Genomic DNA, 22329 nt, shown 5'->3' on the forward strand with positions numbered 1-22329 from the left:
TCTCTCCTGAGCTAGCCTCTGTGCCTTTCGAGCAATAATACCTGGGATTTGTCTTCTCTAAAAACACCAGGTTAAGCCTCATTTTCCTTAGGCCTTTTCTGAGTTTCTAGACCTAGGGTGCTTCTTGGATCTCTCTCTTTAGCCCTCCTCTGACTCCGCCCCTTTGTGGTGGGTGCTGTAGAGTCTCTCCTACAGGCAGGACTCAGAGGGGCTAAGGGTTTCCGTGAGGTGTTCAGCCTTAAGCAACCCAATGGTTGAATAGGTCCATGCCCAAGGAGAGGGGCGGGAAATCACATTCACTGACCCTAACTGTCTGCCAGGGACTGTGCTAAGGAGTTTTTTATATCACTGTATTTAATCTGCTGAACAAAATTGAGAAGGAAATTGTGTCTTCTCTTTAAAGCTGAGGAAACTGAGGCTCAGAAAGTTTACTCTACTTGTACAAAGACCAAAGGACTACCCTAAGGCAGAGCCAGAATGTGACCCAGGGCTGGTTAATGCTGAAGATCTAGATGTTACTCTCACACCTCCACAGCTTCAGAATTTTAATTCCAGGGCCAACAGATTAAATTAAATAATATATGAGAAACCTATGAAGTGCTATATTTCGGTTATTATTAGATACTAAGTCTGCAACATTTTCATATCTGTAAAGGCTTCTGTACTACCCTAAAGAGATAGATCTATATTTCCTCTGTGTCAGGTCCATTTTACAAAGTGACTGACCTTCAGAAGAATCCAGAGATTTCGACCTTTCTTTTTACATACCTGTTTGGAACCAGGAGAATCTAACTTTCCAGAACCTGCTAAACACATAGTTGAAATCACTGCTCCCCACTTTCTAGTCACTTCCATCATGGAAGAAAGATAAAGTAATGGAATCTTCTGGAAATAGTTGGCCTGCTGAGAGGAGTGTCAAGTGCTGTGAAGGGAAAGGTCTTGGTAGAGCAGTGAGGATAGTCCAGGCTCGGTCCTGAACACAGCAGCTGAGGGGCCTCAGCACATCCATCCCTCTTTCTGTGCCTGGCTTTCTGCATTTGAAAATGAAAGAGATGGAGTATACCTCCTCTATGGTGCCCTCCATCTCTGAAGGTCAGTGATTCTATAGAGCTCATCTTTGGCCAACACAACCAAACCTACAGACCGTTGGTCCCCTCACCCTGCCTGCCTCTAAACGAGGGCCTGCTGTCATCCCTAAAGCAGGGTCCCCAGGGAAGGAAGTGGAATGTGCATCACACTCCATGGGGTCTCAGTTTGCCTCAAGGTTGTCAAAGAATTAAGAAGGAGGGTTCAGGCAAGTTTTACAGATGACTGTGCAAGGGTGAATGTGTGTGTGTGTGTGTGTGTGTGTGTGTGTGTGTGTATTCATGCATTTTTATCAGTCTGTACCCATATTCTGAAATCTTCCAGGATATGAATCATATTTAAAAAACTGAATTAACAGTTAGCTTCAAGGAACTGTTCTAGTATAAAACACAGCCATTCAGAAGAATGGCACAGTAACCCATCAGAAGAACCCTGTGGTGGCCCTGCCCGGAGTGATGCAGTTCCCTTGGCTGTAGTGAGTTGGCAGTGACCAAGCACTTTGACACTGAATCTGAAGGTGGAAATCTAGCCTCTGGGAATGTGTGAAACTACCAAAGCAATCATGCCCAACACCTGTGCCTAGGAAGCCAGCCTTGGCCACTTGGGCAGAGATGGGGATCTTCCCAGCCTGCGCTACAAGAAGGAGATTGCATGGAAGTTGCAGGCACCGTCCATAACACCACAGAAGGGTAACAGGGAGACGTGGTGTACTTTGGACCCTCGGGTCTTCCCTTGGGTGGACTTAGAAAATCGAACAGTCCTCCTATGTATCCAGATTGACCTCAGGCTCCCAAAAAATCCCTTAGATCAAGGTCCTTTGTACCTCCTTCATCCTAACCCTGTAAACCTAGAGACCTCTCACTAGTTTCCTAAGTCTCCTTAAGACAATTCAAATTAGGGGACCAGCAGCCTCCTTTAGATTCTAAGACATGCCTTCCAAGGCTGGCTGGTTTCCAGATGACCACAGGTGGCAGATGCCAGCCTGGGCAGGTCCATAGGAGCCCATTGGTTGATGTCGCCCAGCCTCAGCCCAGCTCAAGGATTGGAAGCAAATAACACAGAGTGAAAAGCAGAGTCATAAAAAAAGAGAAGAATGCCACGTTTATCAATCCCATGATACTTCACCCTTCATTTTGTCTCTTATTACACGTGTTCCAGAAGTCAAGCTTGGGGTTGGACTTATGCTGTCGACTCTGGTAGCACGGGGTATATATTTACAGAGGAGCCCAGACAGGGGGAACTCCATGAAGGCCTGTGGGAAGTACTTTCTTAATTGATAACATTTACTGAGGGCTTACCATGGTCAGACAGTATGCCAGGCACCCTACATCATTATCTTATTGAATCCCTATGAAGGAGGCAGGACTCTTATCCCCATTTGACAGAGGACGACACTGGGGCTTAGAGAAATGAAGTCACATCTGAAGTTACTCAGACAGGAAGTGACTGTTTGGGTTTCCACTGATCTGCTTCCTCCATGGGACCACAAGGCCTTGATGTCAGTATCTCACAAACAGTGAATTATGAATTGGAAAGGTAGCAGAAAGACCTCCCCTCACTTAGAGCCACAGACACCAACAGGAGTCAAGACCTGCAGTGAGGGAGGACAGGAACTGGTCCCATGCAGGGACAGGCAGGGCCACGCTGGAGGCAGGACAGAAGCCAAAGCATCTGAGCTGTCCTTAAAGGCCCTGATCCCACCTTCACAAAGTCGGACTTGGGATACCCCAGATGAGGACTGAGTCACTGTATACATCCTTAAGATCCAAGTCTTAATCCCCGTAGGCATGACTCAGGAAGCCAAGCCTACAGGTGCATTAAAGTCTGGGGCTCAATGTTCGTGCCTATGTTTCCTGACATCTTCTGGGGTATCCTCTGTGTTTCTTGGGTAGGGCTGAGGGTTACAGTTAAGGGAACTGAGAGTGGGATGGGCAAGTTTTCTTTGGCCATCAGGGGCCCATGAAAGAGGTTATTCAACTGTATACTCGACCCTGGGATCTGCATCTGAAAACAGAGAATTATCAGGTTTGCTACTAGTTTAAATATGGCAACATGATTGTGATTTTGTCTTGGGGTTACTTTTCTGTCTCTAGTTATCTTGACCAGTGTTTAACTACTGGGATGCTGATAGCCTGACACGGGGCCTGATGCCCCTCACTTGCTGAATGGTGGTCTCTCTGGTCATACCCAGCTCTGCAGTCTTTTCCTATGTGTCTCTGCCCATATGTCTTATTCATTAAGCAACCTTAACACCATCATGGTTGTTTCTCAGGGATAGGGAACAAGACCTGAGATTTGACTCCAGTCCTGCCAATTGTCAGCTGTGCAGTGCAGGGCACTCTCTCCCTCTCTCTGAGTCTCAGTCATCTTAGTGATAAGACTAACTTCCCAGAACTGCTAGGAGGACTCAGTGAGATGATGCATGGGCTTGGAATGGAGAATTTCCAATGCACATTAGCTGATTCAGAATTTACATAGCCATGCCCTTTTGAACACAGCTTTCTGTTTACCAGGAGAAACAGTATTTATGTGGGGCAGTCAACTGATGGCACATGGCCATTTCCTTAGCATTCTGCTGTACCGTGGGAAAGTCGGTATTTCTGTCTGAAGGTGATATTCGCAGAGTCAGCTGTTAGAACTTGAAGTGACATTTGAGGTTGTTTCTTCCATTGGACAGGTGAAAACACCAAGACCCAGGCAAGGGAAAAGACTTATCCAGGGTCATGTGGCTGGTCAGGGAGTCCTTCACACACAGTACGGAGGGCATTTCTCCTGGCTGTGGAGGCCTTTCCGAATGCCATCCTCTCCAGTAAGCACCAGGCCTGGGCCGGGCTGAAAATCAGAGTTACTGAATCACCAGCTCTCCCCTCCTCAGGCTTGGCTTATTGGCACGTTTAAGCTGAGGCTGGATTGATTCATGGGTGGCATATACAAATGCCAATGTACTCCTGACAAAGCTGATTTGTGTATTCAGTAAAGAACCATGTGAAGCTTCATACACATGTAGCAATCTTCTTATAGGTGGCCTTTAGAGGTCGTAAAATAGAGCTCTATATTTGAAACTACAGTTCATTACATAGAGCTGCAGGAACCAGCACTCTCGAAACACTGTCAGTCCTTAAGAATTGTATCCAGCTCAGGGGAACTCCCTCGGCTGCCACCAATCCTGAGGCACAAAGTGGGGGCTCCTTTTCTCAAGGGATTCCCCAGAATGTTCCAATTGTTGACCTCAAGGTCATGAAGGACCTTGAGGACCATCTTAGAGGAAGAAACTGAGGCCCAGACACATGATGGGGCTTGCCAAAGGATGCATGGTGGGTGAGTTGCAGGATTGATACTAAAATCCAGTTCCTGACCTTGCAATTTTTACTATTTTCATTCAAAGCTATGGGTAAAAAACAAACAAAACAATACCTTAAATAATTCTTAAAATTCTAAAAAACCTATACTGTGTTTTTCTGGAATAAGCTGGCAAAAACATACATGGCTAGGTTTCAACCATTTCTCAATGATTTGATGGCTCAGATAATCTCCAATAAGGCTTTCTGTCTTCTTTCATCCTAAATGTCCTCTTCTGCCAACAAGCTGCTTTTTGATGGTTGCTGGAATCTCCTGCTGGAGAGCAAGTCTGTGCACAGGCCAGAAGCTATGGTGAGAACAAAGGGAGGAAAAAGGGTGGCCTAGGAGTGAAATGGGAAGATCACTAGAGTATTCTTGGAAACTCTTCAGGCTCTGGGCCAATCAGCCTTGTGCTTTTGGGCAATTCATTTAACCACTTGAGTCTGGATTTCCTCGTGGATAAACCAGAGAGAATTATCACAATAATGATGCTGATAAAAATAATAAAAATAATAATATCTGCTGTGATAATCAAATAAGGTAACGAATGTGGAAGTGCTCTCTTACCAATGAGATACTATATGTGGATATTCTTACCACCTAGGGCCTGCCACTAGCCCTGGGCAGATCACTGACTTCTCTGTGCCTAGTTTCCTCAGCTGTAAGATGAAGCTGTTTGGCCAGATTGTTGTGGGCCCTGACAGCTCACAATCTCTATGAATTTCTCACAGACCAAATTATTCGAGGCATCTACTCAAATGGGTGGGTTAAAGTCTTGTTAATCTGAGGGCTCTTCTGACATGAAGTTTTGCACCTGAGATTGTTCTTGACAAAACATTTCATTTTAAGAGGATTTCCTCTCATTTTTCTCCCTCTTGATCAGTCATTTTCCTGCATATGTTTTGGACACATGTCTTTCTAGACTGGTTAGAAATGCTCTGTATACAATATCTCAGATGTCCCAAAGCTGTCAAAACAAAAATTTCCCAGCTCACTCATGTCTGCTAAATATGCTTTTTTAGATTGAGGGGAAAAAAACAAACAACAACAACAAGAAAACCCCAACCTACCCAAAGTAGTTAAAGACACAGCTTTGACTTCTAAATGAAAATATGCCCAGGCCAGGAACTGTTCTCCCCTTACACACACCTTTCCTGAAACCAATTAATATGACTTTAGGAATAAGAGGATTTATGGGAACATCCATACCTTTTACTAAAATAGAGATCCTCAGGGGCAGAAAAGCTCCAGATTGGGAATTGAGAGACTCGAGTATACTCTTAGTTTGCCCCTGGACTGTTCAGCAAATGTTGCAATTTCATCTAGTGTATGTTTATTAAGAACCCAACCAAGTACAAAATACTGGCGTAAGTTCTGGGGACGCAAAGGAAACAAGATGCAGATTACTTGACCTCTAAGAGCTTATAGTCTAGGAATCATGATGATTCAGGGCCACACATAACTAAGATATGAAGAAAAGTGTGACATCAGACATGCAAAGTGCTGTGGAAAGACATTATATAACCTTCCTTGGGGAGAAAAATGGGAACAGTGAGGTCTACAACCTTGCAGGTTGTTCTAATTTGGGGTTAATTTTGTCACCAGCTGTGGGGTGTGAATGCTCACTATATGGTTTCCAAAAAGAAGCTCTACTAAATATAACAGGCAGACTATCTCTTTTTTTTTTTAAGAATGAATAAGGATTTTATTTTATTTTTTTAACGTTTGATTGTTTATTTATTTTGAAATTTACATACGGTAAAATGTCCTCATTTTGGCATACATTTCTAGAAGTCTTGACAAATGCCACAAGCTTAAAAGCCTTATTTCCCAAGTAAACCTTCCTATTAGGTTTGATGGTTCATCAGACCTAGGGGTATTGCACATATATACAAAACAATCATACAAGAAATTAAGCAGCACCATTCAGATGGACATTTAGGACCATCTTAGGCCTATGATAAAAGTGAACTAGCTAGAATCTCTATGAGGGGCAGGAGCAAAGAGCTTGGCAAACTGTAGACACCCATTGGATGAGTGGATGTACAACAGATAGATGGTAGATTAGATAGATAAGATAGATAGATAGATAAAAGTGACATTTATCATCTTCTCTACCTTGGGTTGGATAAATTAGACTCATCCATGATTGTTTTATTATGTGACCTAGTTTATACTTGGGCCATAAAAAGAATGAAATACAAACTAGGAAAGTAATTTGAGTCATAAGAAACATCTGGGGAGTCCAGGGTTTTGTGGAGTTGGTGTCACACAGTGGGATTCTTGGAGAATTTGGGGTGTTCAGGAAACAGTCAGAATGTTCTCAGATTTCAAGAGGGGGATGATACCACCCTAGTGGTATTCCATCAACTTTTTCCATAAGAAAAATTCCAAGGCGAAAGAGACTCAGGGTAGCCTGGATACTCAGGAAAAGCTCTGAGATAGAAGCAGGGACTGAGCTGGGCCTTGCAAGCTAGAGCAGGTAGAATCTAGGGAGACAGGTTCAAGGGAAGGAAAAACAAATTAACTGTGGACAAAATGGAATGAGAAAGAAGGAAACATGGGGGAAGGAGGACGTATGTAAAACAGAAAGGGTATTTACCAGAGTGAGGAAAGGCCTTCTCACAGTCCTTGTTCTTTGGGTGGCTTCGACACTGTTGGTGACTCCCAAACGTAAAATTCTTTACCCGTTTGGTTTCTGTGGCTATTCCACCTTCTGGTTCTCCTCCTATCTTTCCTATTTCTTCATCTCTGACTGTTTGTCATGCTCCTATTCTTCTGTTTACTTCTTAAATGCAACTTTCTGGATCCCTCCTGGGTCTTCATCCTCCAGTCACAGCCTCAACCATAGCCTATGCTAATAATTCTCTATCACACCTCTCTCCTCAAAGCCAAGACATGGATTTACAACTCTCTACTGGCCTTCTTCACTTGCATGTCCTGAAAGCACTTCAAATGTAACTTGTTCAACAAAGATCTCACCATCTTCTCCTCTCCCTCTAGACGTCGCGGTCACCATCTCTCCTTGCCAAATGTTTATCCTCCTCCCTACTCTGATAATGGGATCTCCATCTACTCAGTTACTCAAGCTGGACTCTCCCACATGGGCAACCAAGTCATTCTCACCTTATAGCCAGAATCTCTCCCAGGTTCCCCTCCTGCCCTTCCTTTTCTGACCTATGCTTCACATGTAAGATCATATCTAAACCCTTAGTACACCCAGAAGTAACTGTTTCTCCAGGCTCATCTCTCCCAGACCATCTTTACCCTGTGTCACTGGGCTTGACCTGTTCCTGGACACCCCTTTGCACATGCATTCCCTCTGCCTGGAAAGCCCTTCTCACTGATCTCAGTGGTGCCTGGGGTCCAAGGCCCAGCTCAGCAGTCTCTGTCTCCAGAACATCTGCCTTCCTAAGTCCTCCGCAGAACTGTCTTTCCCTCCCGGTGTTTCAGGGAGCTTTGGCCACGCCTCTGTTACTGCACCTGTCATACAGCAGGCATGTCTGCCTCTTCCTCAAGAGCTCCTTGACTATTTGTATTTATCATGGCCATGTCTAGAGCAGAGCCAGGCATACAGTTGGTGCTCAAAGAATGTTTATATACATTATCCCATTCTCTGGGACACTAAGGGGGAAATGATGCAGGCAGATAGGTAGGGATGCAGAAACAACCCTCAGGAGGAGGTTGCTCAAGATTGGAGCAAGCTTTAGGGAGCCACCTGCCCAGGTGTGAGAGCTGAGACCATGTTAACAGGAGAAAGAATACAAGGCCAGGACACCACACAACCCTGAGTGATTCTTTCCACATTGTCTATCTGTTGGTCTGTCTCTGTCTCTGTTCCCCCATTCATCTCTCTCTTTCCCTTTTGTCAATTCCTTTCCCTGTCTGTGACAGTCATTTTAAATGGATCTCTTTTGACTTGTTTTTCCTGCTTTTGTGTCAGTTAGTTAATCATTCTTTTATTATCTTTTAATCTGACTTGTTTCCTTTCCGTTTCTCCTCACTCAGTCTGCCATTAACACAGAGATAAATTGTTATTTGAGTGGGTCTATATGTCTTTATTTTAAAGGCAAGGAAAGTGATCAAGTGGAGCATTTTAAACAAGAATCTCCTTGAAACACCTGAGCCAACTGCTTTTCACTTGATTTCCACAGACTGAGTTCATTGGTTCCCAGCAGGTCACTGGTCCTCAGGGTAACAGATGTTCCCTGCTCTCGGTCTGTATGATTGCTGGCACTGCTGTCCCCTTTGGGACTTAGCCTTTTTGGTGAATACGTGCAGAGCCTTGTGCTTACCATGTTGTAGATAAAAATACAGAGGCAAGGGCTAGGAATGAACTTGACTTCCCAGCTCAGTGGAGCAGGGCTGGGAAGAGAACACAAAAAGGCCTGGCCTATCAGGGCAGAGGAGTTGGTAAGAAAGCTTTCAGCCCTGACAATGGTCCACAAGGGATGCTCCCTTGTGGAGCTGCTTTTCACTGACACCAGGCTTTTGAGGGCAGAATGGCACATCACGGCCAGCCACATTAAATATGTAATTTCAGAAATGTGATCAAACTGACTTCCTGCCAGAGCTATGAAGCAAATCCCGCGGCGGGGCTGGAGGACCTATTTGTTTTCCATTTTTGATTCTGTGGTAGGTTGATTTGTTTTTTTTTTTTTTTGAGAGAGATTTATTTTACCCAGTCTTTTCAATCAAAGAAATTGATACATTAACAAGACTGGTGTTGGTGGTAGCAGCAGCAGGGGAAGTAATTAAAAAGTCTAATATTTCTTTGTTTCCAAAAGCACCAGTCCCTAAATTGGATAGGTCCCAATGGGCTTGAAAGCAGACAAAGTTTTAATAGAACTTTTATTTAAAGTCCAACAATGGCTTTGTTGTGCCCTGATGCTGAGATTTTGGCAGGAATCTTTCTTTTCCAGGATTCAATGTTCTGGACACTGGAGGACTGGAGGGATGAAGGATTACATCAGTTTACTAGGGTTGTCATAACAAAACATTACAAAATGGGTGGCTTCAAATAGCAGAAATTTATTCTCTCAGAGTTTTGGAGGCCAGAAGTCTGAGATCAAGACGTTAACAGGACCATGCTCTGATGGCTCTAGGAGAATCTGTCCCATGCCTTTTCCTAGCTTTTGGTGGTTGCTGGCAATCCTTGGCATTCCTTGGTTTGAAGATGCATCATTCTAATCTCTGCCTCCATTTTTACATGGTGTTCATCCTGTGTGTCATGTCTGTATCTTTGTTTTCTCTTCTTATAAGGACATCAGTTATATTGGATTAGGGCCCACTCTAATCCAGTATGGACTCAACTTAATTGCATCTACAAAGACCCTATTTTAAAATAAGGCCACATTCATGGACACTAGGGGTACACTGCACCCATAGCAGGGACCAGAGTCTATGGTAGGGAAGGCAAGACTGCCCATGGTGCCTGGGGGGCCCTACATCCATGTCTAGGAAGAGGTGAATTACCTGGCCTACCTGGGATAGTCTCAATTTGGGGACATCAAGCCTTGGTCCTACAGCTGCCCACATCTTGGATATCAGATTGGTCATTCAGTCCAAAGACCAGGTTGTCCAGGGAATGAGAGTCCTCTCCATAGAGTGGGGACTTAATCTCTGAATTAACTTTTTTTTTTTTTTTCTGCGGCACGCAGGCCTCTCACTGTTGTGGCCTCTCCCGTTGCAGAGCACAGGCTCCAGACGCGCAGGCTCAGCGGCCATGGCTCACAGGCCCAGCCGCTCCGCGGCATGCCGGATCCTCCCGGACCGGGGCACAAACCCGTGTCCCCTGCATCGGCAGGCGGACTCTCAACCACTGCGCCACCAGGGAAGCCCTGAATTAACTTTTTGATGTGGTAGAAAGAGCATTAGACTTGAAGTCAGAAAATCTGGGTTCAGTCTTCTCTAATGCTCACCAGCTCCATAACTTGGGAGCACGGTTAATAAATGTCTTCAGCCCTCAATTTACATTTCTATAAAAGTGGGATATAAAATAATTTTCACCCACCACAATTTTATGACAAGCTTAAGTGGGAAAGGGGGGTGTGGAAGAGTTTTGCAAAGTATCAAACGTTTTTTTTTCAATAAATGAAAATCCTCTTTCTCTGCCTCATCTGGGTAGAAACTTTGGTTATTCTGCTTTAAAAGGTGATCTGATTCTTCATACACCCAGAATAGGCAAACATGAATTAAAGGTGGGCAGGATATCATCTGCTTCTGTGGCTCTAGAACTCAACGTGATTAAAACCCCCAGTGGCCTCAATCTCTTAGCTACCTGCAGTAACCAAATAAAACAGGTTTTTATCTGGGTAGGGAGTTGGAGTCCAATCCTTTAGCCAAGCCTATAAATAAGTCTTAAGGCATCAGAGCTGGATGATAAAAGGAAACAAATTCTTTCTTTAGATGTCCTCCCCCCCACCTTCTTCAAAGCCTTGGGGGAAGAATGTGCAGCTCTGCTTGTTGATGATGAAATTAGCAGGCTCCCATCATTCAAGACAAGAGACAAGAAAGAGCTGGAATCTGATACCAAATGCCATTGAAGAAAATATATTTTACACAACATAAAAGGCCCCAACGTAAATTAGAAGAAATACGGGGAGACTTCAAAAAGGTAGGTCAAACTTTTTCCTCAAGCAGATAATTACAGACTGGGGTGAGTAAATCTTATTACCCTCTCTCCACCTCGTCTCTTCTCATAAAACACCCATGAAAAGAAAGCCATACTCAATTCAGGACTGGACAAGCTTGCCTGAGAGGGATGGCCCGCCACTGTCTATCATGATGCCTGTGGTCGGGTTGTTGATGCCTACCCTTTCCTCCCTCTCCTATCTCCCCCTCCAGACGTCCCCTCCCACCTCCAGCCCAGAATGCAGGTGAAGACAGCCAGCCAGGCACCAAGCTCCACCACTCAGGGCTCGCATCGACTTGCTGAGTCTTGGTTACTTCTCACTGTCTGAAGAACTATCCCTTCAGGCGGCAATTTTCCAGTCAAATTTCTCTGCCCAAGTTTGAGGTCTTAAAATTAATGAAGTTGTTAACATTTCTTAAAATGTCTTTTGTGGCAGTTGAAAGGTGTGGATTTATCACCAGTGAGCCTGCTGGTCTCTTTGGTTCATAGAGAGATATGGGTTGAGCCCCGCAAACATCTTTAAGAGAACTGGGGTCTCAGTCTTCAGTTTGCTCTGCTGTGCATCTCAGGACTAGTCTTCAACCTCAGTGCCCCAGAGGTGCTCTTTGTGGCAATGGGCTGAGCTCCCTACAGGATTGTTTCTCTGGACAAAAAGCTCTGAGAGAGCAGGAGCAAGTCTCACTTATGTTTGTTTTTGTATCACCTCTAACATTTGGCACTGAACCAGGCACACACCAGTGGTGGTGGGGACAGGTGGGTCCTTATGAGTCTCAGCTGAATTAAATATAGGAAGAGATGAAAAGGCTCTGAGATTACCACTGCACTCAGTCAAGGAGCCACCAACCAAGCATCATCTATTCTCACCCTGTGAATCGGCAGCAATGATGGTGCTGACTCTGGCACCTTCACTGAGCATTTCAGCAAGGCCTGACCAATGGTTTGGGTTCCCTCCTCTGCCAAGGAGGGGAATCACGAGGCTTCTAGGCTAAAAGGAGCATTTGAAAGGAATCCTAGGAGTCTTGCATATCTATTCCTTTGCCCAAGGAGTATGCCGCCCCACCCTCATTTTATACATGAGATAGGTGAGGCCCAGGGAGAGGAAACAGGTGTATCAGAGCCAAGCAGTGGGCATGTGGCAGTTTAAATAAGCTCCGGTGGTTTTCTCCTTTCAACCTGAAATCTCTTTCTAGATGTTTCAGAGAGAACAAATGCAATGTCCTCTGTGTCATGCAGGAGGCAGACCGGCCTGTTTTGGACATTCTGCATTTTATAGAAGTTGTGTAGATACTGAATGACTTTGAGAGCAAATTCAAAAAATGTTATCCAAAGACTGGTTCTATCACAAATCTGGTTTTATAAAGCAATAACAGTATAAAGGACCAGATATTTATAAACACCTGCCCTTATCCTGAGATGATACTCAGTGTCTGGCTTAAATAAAATCAAGAAGTAATTCTTACCTGGAATCTCCTGACAACTACTGATCTTCCCCTGCAACCGGGGAGGCTTAGCAGTATAGCAGGAAACATCCCAGCAGATTACAATTCTAAACTGCCCTAGAGTTTTTCATGCATTTATTTCTTTAAGTTTGAAATGAAGGTACAATTAATATGAACCAAGACTCACTGCTCTACGAATGAGGGACACTAGCAGGTGGAAGGTCTGTTAGGTGCACTTTAAACATCTCAGGCCCAGGGACAGAGACTGAGTGGTGGGAATAGGTAAATATGCCCAGATAGGAATCTAGAACTCAGTGTATAACAGGTTCATAAATACTTAGTTGAATCAGGCCTGATGAGTGAGTTCCGTCCCTGAAGGCCTCTGCATTCATTTATCATGCACAAGCCTCTGAGTTTCTTCTGTGTGATGGGATAAAGTGGGGAGCAAACACAGATTTGTGCCTGCCCTCATGGGGTTCACCCTAGAGGAGTTCAAGAGAAGAAAAAAATGTCCAAGTTGAAATACATCAGCTCTCCTCCAAACCTGCCCTTTCCTCTGCAGAGGCCCAGCTCCTGTGAGCTATTTGGATGAACATGGAAGATGAGGAATGCTACACCACGTAAATATGGCCTCACCCTAGCAGTCTGCGTAGGTAGCTCCCTAGGAGAAAAAGTGAAGGGAAGAATTCTGCTTTTGTAGTTAGAAAATCCACTTTGTATGATCTTATTATGCTCAATTTCTACATCTTTAAAAATAGAATGGGACTTGGCCTCCTTACCTCTGAGGTTGTTGCAGAATCAAATGAACTAATACCGAGGAACACGTCTGGGTACTTTTTTTTTTTTTTTTTTTTTTTTTTTTTTTTTTTTTTCTTTTTGCGGTATGCGGGCCTCTCACTGTTGTGGCCTCTCCCGCTGCGGAGCACAGGCTCCGGACGCGCAGGCCCAGCGGCCATGGCTCACGGGCCCAGCCGCTCCGCGGCATATGGGATCCTCCCAGACCGGGGCACGAACCCGTATCCCCTGCATCGGCAGGCGGACTCTCAACCACTGCGCCACCAGGGAGGCCCACGTCTGGGTACTTTTAAGGAGGTACCTAAACATAAGAAAATCACTTGAGGGGCCCCAGAAGACCCTCATAATAACAATCCTCTCTTCAAGAGATCACTATTAGAAACACTCATGGGTTAGAACCCTGTATCTAGAAAGCTACAGTCAAAAGGCAAATTAGCATTACATCTAATGATTGGTAAGGGGATGTCAGGAATACCACACACATAAAGGCTGGGGGGATGAGATATGGCAGCAACAAAGCCCTTGGCTTCCTCCAGGATACATAAGGCAGCTGTCAGTCTGGAGAAGCCAGTCCTGGGGGGAATGGTCTTAAATTGGGTGTCAATGGAGACTAAGGGTACAGAAAGACTTCCTCCCTGACAAGCCATACATCACAAGCTGAAACTCACAGCTTCTTTAATTATGAGATGGTGACTGTACATCACAAATAACTATCAAAATATACTTACCATATCGGCTGCGATGAGACAGGAAAGGGAAGGAATCTTTCATTATCCAGGTCAGATTCCAGGCAAAATTATCAGGAGGAAGAGAAGGCAGGTTTGCTGGTGACTCCAAGGAGCTCTCATGGGAACCTGAAAAGACAAAGAGAACACTGATCTTTGCCCTTGGGATGTGTCTTTTAGCTGTCACTCACATTGCTTATAAAAGAAAATTCATAAAAGGCTTTCATGACATCAGTTGGAAAATGAGGGGAAAAAAGACTGAGTCACAAGTAGGTTGAATTGACCTCTGGACCTCACTGCACATTTTCTACCAAGGGCAGCCAGATCGAGGAAGTCCAAATCTTGTGACCTAGGCCATGCCAAAGATCTATGGGAGATGAACTAGAAGCCAAGCTACTTAATGGCTTGGTCTAACAGCTCTATCTAAAGTCTATTCTGTTTATAAGAATTTGTGCAACTTTACAGAGAACTTTAACTCATCTCATTTAAACAATGCCTCCACTCTACTTTATGTTCCGACTTGTAATTTCATCTAATGTTGTTTGCTTGGGTTATTGCCTTATCAATGAGAGTGTTGAAACTGCACTCAGAAGTTATGAGTTTTGACAATTGTGTTATTTTCAGGAAAAAAAAAAGGCTAGGTGATGAGTTTTCCCATAACTAAGAGTCCAGGGAGCCACAAAGGATTAATGTTTCTGATTTGCATGAGAGAAAGAAGGGTTGAGAGAAAGGGAGCAAAAGCAGCATTATTCCTTTGCTTAACAGTACCTCAAGTGGGTTTTGTGGGGTGAAAAGTAATTATCATATATCTACAAATCAAATGAACACAGGCTGCATGCTCTTATGCAGCTCTTCCCAGAAATCCCCAACTCAATCACTATTTGCTAACATTTTAAGGCAGGCAAAGCTTTTTCTGCTAAAAAAATAGAATCAGTTTGATAATCAGTTCTGTTTAGGAGACAGACACGTAGCAAGACTGAGCGTGGGGAGGAGGCAAGGAAGGGAACTAGAATTTCTTCTGCAGCTTCCACGGGCGAGGCACCATGCTGGGCTCTTAACCCCCATAATTTCGCAGTGACTCTCTGAGATAAGCATTACCATCCCTGTTTCACATATGCAACAACTGAGGCTCAGAGGGGCAAATGATGGAATCTGAAACTGAAGCCAGTTTTGCCTGGCCTCAGGAGGCCATGCTATACCATGGGTGGGCTGGTTTGCTACTCAGACAGTAATTGTTAAACCACCTGGACTGATTTCACAAAGAGGAAGATGAGGAAGAAGAGAAAGAATAAAAGGAAGCAACAGTAGTAGAAGCATTTTTTTAGCCTATTTGCTTTGTAGATTCTTCCACATCACCTCCAGCACACAACCCTCCTTCAACCCTCTTTTAGTATCAATCCCTCTTCACACACTTTAAGGAAATAACTGCCCTGAGTGGCCACAGCAGACTTTTGTTTCCAGACTGCTCCACTGTTTTATCTACAGGTGCTGCCTTTGGGTAAAGCCCACTTGTTCCTGCCACTAGAACAGAATGGGCATTCTATGTTCTCCTTCCTAAAAGAAACACTCTTCTTTCTGCCTTCCAAAGATTTGAGTTGGAAGTGCTGGCTTCTGAGTACCTAGAAAAGAGTTTTTGACTTTTCTCCCACATCTGATCTAAAGAGATAAGAATTGAATTGGTTAGTACCCAGATACATCTTTTGCAGCATTTCTCCAAAATGGCTTAGAGGAATGCACTGAAAGGGGTCAGAAATTATGTTAGTAAGTTTCAGAGAGCAGCCATCTCATTTCACCCTCACATCAACTCTGTTTTATAGATGGGCAATGGGGCTGAGAGAAGTGAGGTCCAAGACCACACACATCTACTTAGGAGCAGGCTTGAATTTATTAGACTTTTAAAGAATTAATAATATTAATTGAGCACACATGGACCATGCATTGTGCTAGGTGCTTTAAGTGTGTGATTACATTCACTTCTTAAAACAACATCGTGAATAAGTATCAATACTATTATTGGGCCTTATTTTGAGCCCAGGGAAACTGAGGCTGAGAGAGCTTGGATGCCCTAACTGTGGCCACACGTCCAGGCAGGAGACCAGAGTCAACAGACCAGATTGGCCTGATGCTATTGCCCATGCTCCTTCCACCACCCTTCATGGACCCCCAAAAACTACTGCATGGTGCTTCTCAGTTCTCTACAGGGCCCTTCAGCATCCCCACAAGTCAATGGCTAAGGTCAGAGATCAGAGTATGCTCCAGAATGGGGCAACAGTGTGAGGGGTGTGAGAAGGCTCTGACAACCAACTCCTTGCAATAACCCCCATGTGATTAAAAATTGGCATCTCTATGTCTGCGTCATCAACATAGTTCAAATTTTAAGTAATTTTGAAGCAACAGGAAGACCAAGTCTAGGCAATATTTCCCTGTTTCAGAATGATGTCATTTTTTCTTAGCCATACAGTTTGGGAATGGTATTAGCTTCTTCCTGGATGTGAAGCACCAAGTGGATGGGGCTAGACTTCAGGAAGCACTTATGAATCTGCGCGTGGGCACAGAGTGGCAGATGACTTTTAATATGGATAAGGGCCAGGTTATATATTCAGGGGAAAAAAAATATCTGAAATCATTCAAAAGGAAGGGCTCTGAGGGCTGAGTCATGGCCCAGCAAGGAGCCATGGGCATCACTGTGGGTCATTCCTAAAGACATAAGTTTAAACCATTTTATATCCAAAAATGCCAATAAATAGTTGGGCACCTTCAAAGTTAAATACTGAAGAGAAAGCAAGCATTTTCATCCCGCCTGTATGGGAACTCCCAGAATTTCTGCTAGTAGGTTGGGTTCACATGGTCCTCAGAGGTAAGTGGATAGTGATTTGCCGGATCAGGCTGGGCGAGCTAATGGAGGCGTCAACCAAGAGGATGAGCCTCCTCACCTGAGAAGGTGAGGACCAAGAAAGACACAGTCTACATGAATGAGGTTGTTTGCCCAAATCAGAAGCACTGACACAGAAATGTGCTCTAATTAAAGTTAATAGAATATGCATACATTTAGAAGAGAAAAAAGAAAGTACTGCATTTAAGTGCAGAGAAGAGGCTCTCTGCTCCCTTCACACTCCATCTCCACTACCTACCCCCCATCCTCAGCCCTGGTGGGAATGGGGGTTTCCAGCATAGAGGAAAACTATGCCATAAGAAGCAATACATTTAAGCAAGAAAAAATGTTGGCTCTTAGGGACTTCCCTGATGGTCCAGTGGTTAAGAATCTGTCTTGCAATGCAGGGGACACTGGTTCGATCCCTGGTGAGGGAACTAAGATCCCACATGCCACGGGGCAACTAAGTCTGTGTGCCGCAACTACTGAGCCTGCGTGCCACAAGTAGAGAGAAGCCCACACACTGCAATGAAGAGCCCACTCACCACAAGGAAAGATCCTGTCTGCTGCAACTAAGACCCGATGCAGCCAAAAAAAATAAATATTAAAAAAAAAAAAAGGGCTTCCCTGGTGGCGCAGTAATTGAGAGTCCACCTGCCGATGCAGGGAACACGGGTTCGTGCCCCGGTCCGGGAAGATCCCACATGCTGCGGAGCAGCTGGGCCCGTGAGCCATGGCCACTGAGCCTGCGCATCCGGAGCCTGTGCTCTGCAATGGGAGAGGCCAGAACAGTGAGAGGCCCGGGTACCGCAAAAAAAACCAATAACAAAAAAAAACAAAAAAAACACTTGGCTCTTTGGTGCTTCCCTCTGTGAACGTGAGGATTAGAGTAAAATGGGTCTCACCAGCACAGACTTGTGGGGTGAAGGTGTGAAATTAAGACCTGCTGGCTCAAGTAGAGTGTATCTTGGAATCTGGGGGAGAGAGGAAAGCAAAGGAGAGGGGAAAGTAGGAGCAAGAGCTTCCAGGTGCCCAAGTTATGGCCAAGACCACCTGAGGAGAAAAGTAAGGAAATGTACTCTGGACTGAGGGCATTACTGATTGGTTACAGATAAGATTGTTTTATGTTTTTCCTTTGGGGTGGGGGAGATGGAGATGATATCCTGAGCCTTTTTCCAGGCACCACAGGGTGTCTAGGCAGAATGAAACCCCCAACCTCTTAACACAGCTCTTTCCACTGTGCACCACCCCCCTTGCATCCTCAGCTTAGATTCCAGTGTTCATCACTATCATAATTCCACTGTAATAATTCCCTTGCAAACAACTGCAACTCACTTCCTTCTTTTGTCCTTCACAATTGTCCTGAGCAGCTGAATGTGGTGGTAGGAGAGGAGGGGAGCAAAAGGGGAGGAGGAGTACACCAGATGCTGACAAGTCTCACTTTAAACTCATGACAACAAACCTCAAGAGGACCCTCAGGCAGGACTGCCCAGAAATCCTTCTGAATTTGCTAATGGGCTCAATTCACCCTCCCTCTCTCTAGACCCACTCCTTCCAAGTTTCTCTTACCCTTCAAGTTTCCAATCCTCCACCCCCACTCCTCTACTTTCTCAGCTAGTGAACTTGTTTCTTGTTTCATTGAAAAAAGAGAAACAAGTCTACCAACTTACAGGTATCAGTACCTATACATGCTACCTTCTGTCCTGTTGTAACAGATATGCTGTCTACATTCCTAAGCAGTGGCAGCCTCTCCACTTTGGTGCTAATCTCATCACTTCCCAAGAAATCAGCTGTTGCAATAGTCTGCCCTTTCTCCTGCATCAACAATTTCCCCCCTCTTCCAAGTCAATCTCATCTGCAGCAAACATACACCATCTTAAAAAAAGAAAAGAAAAAACTTCCTTGACCTTCACACTCTTCTTCAGCCATCATCCAATTACTTGCTCTCCTTCACAGCTAAATACCTTAAAAAGATTTGCCTATGCTTCTGTCTCTAGTTTTTCCCCTCTCATTTTCTCTTTTCTTTTAATGTTTTTTTAAAATTTTTTATTTTATTTATTTATTTTTGGCTGCATTGGGTCTTCGTTGCTGCACGCGGGCTTTCTCTAGTTGCAGTGAGCGGGGGCTACTCTTCGTTGTGGTGCACGTGCTTCTCATTGTGGTGGCTTCTCTTGTTGCAGAGCACGGGCTCTAGTCATGTGGGCTTCAGTAGTGTGGCATGCAGGCTCAGTAGTTGTGGCTCACAGGCTCTAGAGCGTGGGCTCAGTAGTTGTGGCGCACGGGGTTATTTGCTCTGCGGCATGTGGGATCTTCCCGGACCAGGTATCGAACCTGTGTCCCCGGCATCGGCAGGCAGATTCTTATCCACTGTGCCACCAGGGAAGCCCACCCCCTCTCATTTTCTTTTAAACTCAATTAAATCAGGATTGTCTCCACTTCTCCAGGTCAAGGTCACCAAAGACCCCAAGTTGCATACACAATGAACGAGCCTTGGTCCTTCTCTTACTAGACCTCTCAGCAGCACTGGACCTCACTGATCCTCCCTGCTTCTTGGATTCTTAACATCTCAGTGACCACCTTGGTTGCCATAGTTCTTGCCTCCTAGTTCGGTGGCAGGTCCTCTCTACTCTTCTTTGCCAGATCCTCCTCATTTTCCGGGCTGTACAAAAGGAACATTCTCCACTTCCCAGCAGTAACTGCCCAGGAGATTTCATGGCTGAATATTGTATTTCATCACAGTGGTTTTAACCAGCTGACAATGATCAATGACCATGAATTTCAAGTGACCCCAGGACACCAGACCCCTCCTGAACTTCACTAAAGTCTCTTAACCAATGAACAAGGGACTTGTTTAACCAAGCATGTTCAGACTTATGAATTCATTCTCTCCTATGCAAAGTGCTGATTTTCAATTCTGAATTAGTATGGCCACCATGTAACCCTCTTCCTAAGGCTTTAAAAACTCTTTTATTCCTTAGAGAACTACTCAGTGAATTTCTTGCCTGACATGTAAATAAGCTCAGCTTTTTTTTTTCTTTTTAAAAAACTTGATGGGGGAGGGAATCTCTGTTTTATTATTTGACAGTTGTTAAAAGTTGGGTAACTTGGGACATTTCTCTTCTCCATCTAAACTCACTCCCAAAAATGATCTCATACAGTTTCAAAGCTTTAAATACCATCTATATATTAATACTACTAAATTTATATCTCCAGGCCCAACCTCTCCCCTGAACAGCAGAATGTATGTCCAACTGCCAGTTTGAAATCTCCATTTTATTCCTGGGTAAGTATCACAAACTTAACACATGGAAAAATAAAAACTTGATGTCCCTCCACCGAAACCCCAGGTGTTCCCTATTTCAGATAGCGATGACAAAACTCTCCTGGTTACTTGGGCCAAAACCAAGGAGGAATCCTTGACTTCTTTTTCCCACACCCCATATCAGTTCATCAAACAATTTTGATGACTCTACCTGCATTTTGTCCCTCTCTTCTCTCCCCACATCACCTCTTACCCTGACAACTGCTATAAGCTCCCAGCTGGTTCCCTGCTTCTACTATTGCTCACCTTCAGTGTGCTCTCCACACAGCAGTCAGATTGACACTCCAGCCCTGAAATAGCATTCACGTTTCTTGCCATAGCCTAGCCCTTTAAGGCCCCACATGATCTGGCCCCTGGTTCTCTCTCTGACTTCATTTCCAAACATTCTTCCCTTGATCATGGAGCTCCAGCCCCACAGGCCTCCTTGTTATTCCTAAACTCGCCAAGCACACTCCCATCTCAGGGCCTTTGCATTGGTGGGTCTCTCAGCCTAAAAAGCTCCTCTCCCCTAGAGGCACAAGGTCATTTCCTCTCTCGATCCAGGTCTCTGCCCAAATGTCACCTCTTCAGAGAGAGCTTCCTGATCATCCTATAGGAAAATAGCACACCCCATTAACCACTCTATCACCTTGACCTGCATTTATTATTGTTTATATTTATATTCATCTGTTTATTGTGTCTCTCCTGCATTAGTCACTGCTATGTCCCCATGCCTGGCACATAGTAGGCACTCAATAAATATTTGTCAAATAATGAAACTGGAGCCTTTGAGAAAATTATTAGCTCTGGTACTTATTAGCTGTTTAACTCAGGCTAATCACATACTCTGTGAAAACTCAATGTCCTAAAAATGATGATAAAAACAAGAATAATGGATGCTTTAACAATTCTCAGGGTTTTGTACGGGCCAGATGAAATAATGCACACTTGATGTACTCTTTAAATATCAGTCATGCAATTCTTGAAATTTTATGCTTCTATTTCTGTTTCAGGATCCTAAATGAATGGGAGTCTTGGTTCCTTCCCTATCTGAGGATCTAGGATAAAATGTCCAAAAATCAGAAGTGCTCCAGAAGAGCTGCTTCTCTATTATTCACTAGTTAATTATTAACTCTGCCAACTGTCCACAATCTCTGCTACCCCAATTTCAGCCAACTGGCAATGTCTCTATTTCCAGTGTTTATTTTTATATGTCTCACTGTGTGTCTGTTTATTTCAAAGTCAATGTACATATGTAGTGAATATATCATACTTGCATCGGCATAAATAATAAAGAGCTATGCGTGTGTGATGGTTATTTACATGAATGCCCTGGGTTCACTAGCAAGCATGTTTTACAAACCTCCATCAATAAAATGTAAAAATGCTTCTCTTCTAAACGCTCCTTGGAACTGCTCCTGCCTTGCCTTGTACACATTTTACTTATTTATTTTCCTCTCAACAATAAAACAATCAGTGACAGCCTGCTAGTTTTTCCCCCTTATTTGAAAACACACTTAATAATGCATTCTTTTACAATGATTTTGTGTCATACGAAGCAAAGCTTAATGTGACCAAATAAATAGCTGTCCAGATGTCAAACAGCAGTGAGCGGGCACAGCAAGGCCTGGTGCACAGGAGAGGCCTCCTGCCTGGGATTGGCAGCCCAGGGAAACAGTTTCAGTATTCACGGGGCTGATCCCACACCTGTGCAGCCAAAGAAACCTTCTCAGTGAATTTACATGACTACTAGAGTCAGCGGTGATGTTGGAGTTGTGACAGGCAGTTCATTTAGTCTGAAAAACAGAGATGTGATTTTCAGACAGAAGAGGGAGAATTAGCAGATGTGTCCTTTGTCCTAAACACAAAGACCTCCCCACACCTTCTCCAGGCCTGGAAATTGAGGGGGCTGAACTAGCGGTTCACTAAGCTCTTCTCCAGTTCACACAGTCAATTCTCGCGGAGTTTGCTTTCACCGTTCCTTCCAGCTGGCTCATTCAGAGAGGAGCTATTAGTGTCAGGGAGGAATTTGAATGGGAACTAAAAGGCCCCCACTCCACCTCACTTCTCACTAAACCCCACTCCCCCCTGCCAGGAAGGTTCGTGCTCTTTCTTGGTAGCTCAAGTCCTGAAGCAAA

The 22329-nt window shown here is 44.4% G+C and overlaps 1 protein-coding gene across 1 annotated transcript in view; it reads right to left on the reverse strand.

Annotated features, from left to right (window-relative positions):
* ALK (ALK receptor tyrosine kinase) overlaps positions 1–22329 on the reverse strand; it is a gene marked incomplete at its 5' end in the record, with an annotated part of 729367 nt that overhangs the window by 504313 nt on the left and 202725 nt on the right. Inside the window, one exon of the mRNA XM_082642950.1 lies at positions 14022–14147. Coding sequence (XP_082499076.1) covers positions 14022–14147 — 126 coding nt within the window. The remainder of the gene's footprint in view (positions 1–14021; positions 14148–22329) is intronic.

Source organism: Mesoplodon mirus (assembly GCF_964341445.2).
Source record: "Mesoplodon mirus genome assembly, chromosome: 14".
Classification (NCBI taxonomy): Eukaryota; Metazoa; Chordata; class Mammalia; order Artiodactyla; family Ziphiidae; genus Mesoplodon; species Mesoplodon mirus.